Here is a 2388-nt window from a genome sequence, read left to right as displayed (position 1 = left end):
AATCTATGATCTATAGGGCGTTCGTTGAACACTTGGAACTCCATCTGCATGAGCAAGTGTAGTCAATAATTTAGTTTTTACGTTGAGGAAGATAAGTTTCAGTGATTATTATCGTCGTAGGTTTGTCAATTTTACTTTAAACAATAACGTGTCTGTCGAGCTGATGGCCGTATTCGTTCACAGTAAGTGGTTAGCGTACCGGTCTGCGGATCTGTGAGCCAAATGTTCGTGTCCCGTTACCAAGCACAAAAAAATAAATAAATTACTTCCCACACTTTGAGGCTGTGAGGTCATTATAGGGGTTATGGTCAATTCTGAAATCTTCCCACGAATATTCAAACGCAGAACTAGTGTCCACTCATCTCTAATCTCCTTTCATTGATGGAAATCACTGCAACAATGCAACAGTAATTTGCAACTAAGACATGGTCATCTAACGTTCTTTAATTATCTATTCCAGACGTAAATTTAATTAGAGCCTTTTGTGATGTAGAATATAATATTTTTTAACGATTCGTTATTATTATTATTATGTTGCTTTTTTTTTATTTCCTCGCAGGTAAGTCACTGTTATTTCCTGGAAAATGAAGTAAGACGTAGATTGGTAAGTACGTGCTGCTGTGTGACTTGTGCTGCCCTCTGCTATTTGTTTGAATAAAAGGTTTTCGAGGCTGTAGGCTGTACGTAATAATATTGGTATATTTGCACTGTATTTGTATTTGTTCAAACTAGAATCACATTGAATGAATTATGTTATATAGAGATATATTTTACAGTTGTTCTATAAATACTACAGATATGAAAAACCCTTTCCCAAGTTATTTCCGGGAGAACGGAAAATGCCTCCTAGCGAGACAATGCTTAAAAGTGTGATTCTGTGTTAGATTACGAGTAAATTAAGAACCAATCATCGACGTTTGATCCGTGGGCCTCTCCCTCTTTATTGGCTCGGCATGGCCAGGTGGTTAGGGCGCTCGACTCGCAATCTGAGGGTCGCGGGTTCGAATCCCCGTCCCACCAAACATGCTCGCCCTTTCAGCCGTGGGGGCGTTGTAATGTGACGGTCAATCCCACTATTCGTTGGTAAAAGAGTATTCCAAGAGTTGGCGGTGGGCGGCGATGACTAGCTGCCTTCCCTCTAGTCTTTCACTGCTAAATTAGGGACGGCTAGCGCAGATAGCCCTCGTGTAGCTTTGCGCGAAATTCAAAACAAACAAACAAACAAACCCTCTTTATTTACGACTGTAACAAGTTACACAAGATTACCCAATTCTTATGTCATCACGCCACTTGTTTTAAAAGCACGGTTAGTAAAGTTTCTTTATAGTTAATCACTGGTTCTACCAGTGGCTCAGTTCAGGGGGACGATAACGTTGCTTCGAATGTGAGTAAATATACACCTCCTTTTGACTTTTGCACGGCTTTATTCCATTCATTCACGAGTCATTGTTCTTGGAGGAGATCGACACCTTTTCAAGTTTGAAATATATACCCCCTCCCCCTGGCTGTGGCCTGGCTTTATAACAGTTGTTTAGTACGATCACATATTAATAAGTCGTCAAGTACGATCACTTATTAATAATTCGTCATTCTAGAGAGAGATCGACACTTTTTTTTTGAGCGTGCATTACCCCCCTCGACGTCTGGTGTGCTGTTATCACCGATATCGAAGTTTTATCAGAAAGTGTTTGTTGCTCAGAGTGTTCTTCCCCGAATGAACCAGACGTCACATGCTCGAAACTATTCAGTTTGCTATCATGTTGTCAAATATAAACTAATGTTAACTTTGCTATCATGTTGTCGAGTATTAATCAGTGTTAGCTTTGCTATCATGTTGTCGAGTGTTAATCAGTGTTAGCTTTGCTATCATGTTGTCAAATATAAACTAATGTTAGCTTTGCTATCATGTTGTCGAGTATTAATCAGTGTTAGCTTTGCTATCATGTTGTGGAGTGTTAATCAGTGTTAGCTTTGCTATCATGTTGTCAAGTGTTAATCGATGTTAACTGTGCTATCATGTTGTCGAGTATTAATCAGTGTTAGCTTTGCTATCATGTTGTCGAGTGTTAATCAGTGTTAGCTTTGCTATCATGTTGTCAAATATAAACTAATGTTAGCTTTGCTATCATGTTGTCGGGTATTAATCAGTGTTAGCTTTGCTATCATGTTGTCGAGTGTTAATCAGTGTTAGCTTTGCTATCATGTTGTCAAGTGTTAATCGATGTTAACTGTGCTATCACGTTGTCAAATATTAATCAGTGTTAAAAAATGAGAAACACGAGTTTTAAAAAGTGAGGAGTGATGTAGTGGTTAGCGTACCAGGCTGCGGACGGTAAGTCTAAGGTTCGAGCCCACGATATGCTGCTGAACGCCTGTAACATAGGGTGA

At 39.3% G+C, this 2388-nt stretch overlaps 1 protein-coding gene across 1 annotated transcript in view; it reads left to right on the top strand.

Annotated features, from left to right (window-relative positions):
• LOC111086355 (transcription factor 7-like 2) overlaps positions 1-658 on the top strand; it is a 77198-nt gene extending 76540 nt beyond the window's left edge. Inside the window, exon 4 of the mRNA XM_022388896.1 lies at positions 560-658. Within this exon, the coding sequence (XP_022244604.1) occupies positions 560-658 (99 nt within the window). The remainder of the gene's footprint in view (positions 1-559) is intronic.
• The last annotated feature ends 1730 nt before the right edge of the window (positions 659-2388 follow it).

This window comes from Limulus polyphemus, unplaced genomic scaffold (genome assembly GCF_000517525.1).
Source record: "Limulus polyphemus unplaced genomic scaffold, Limulus_polyphemus-2.1.2 Scaffold1038, whole genome shotgun sequence".
Classification (NCBI taxonomy): Eukaryota; Metazoa; Arthropoda; class Merostomata; order Xiphosura; family Limulidae; genus Limulus; species Limulus polyphemus.
The sequence above is the reverse complement of the archived record's forward strand: the minus strand, read 5'-3'. Positions and strand labels throughout refer to the sequence as shown.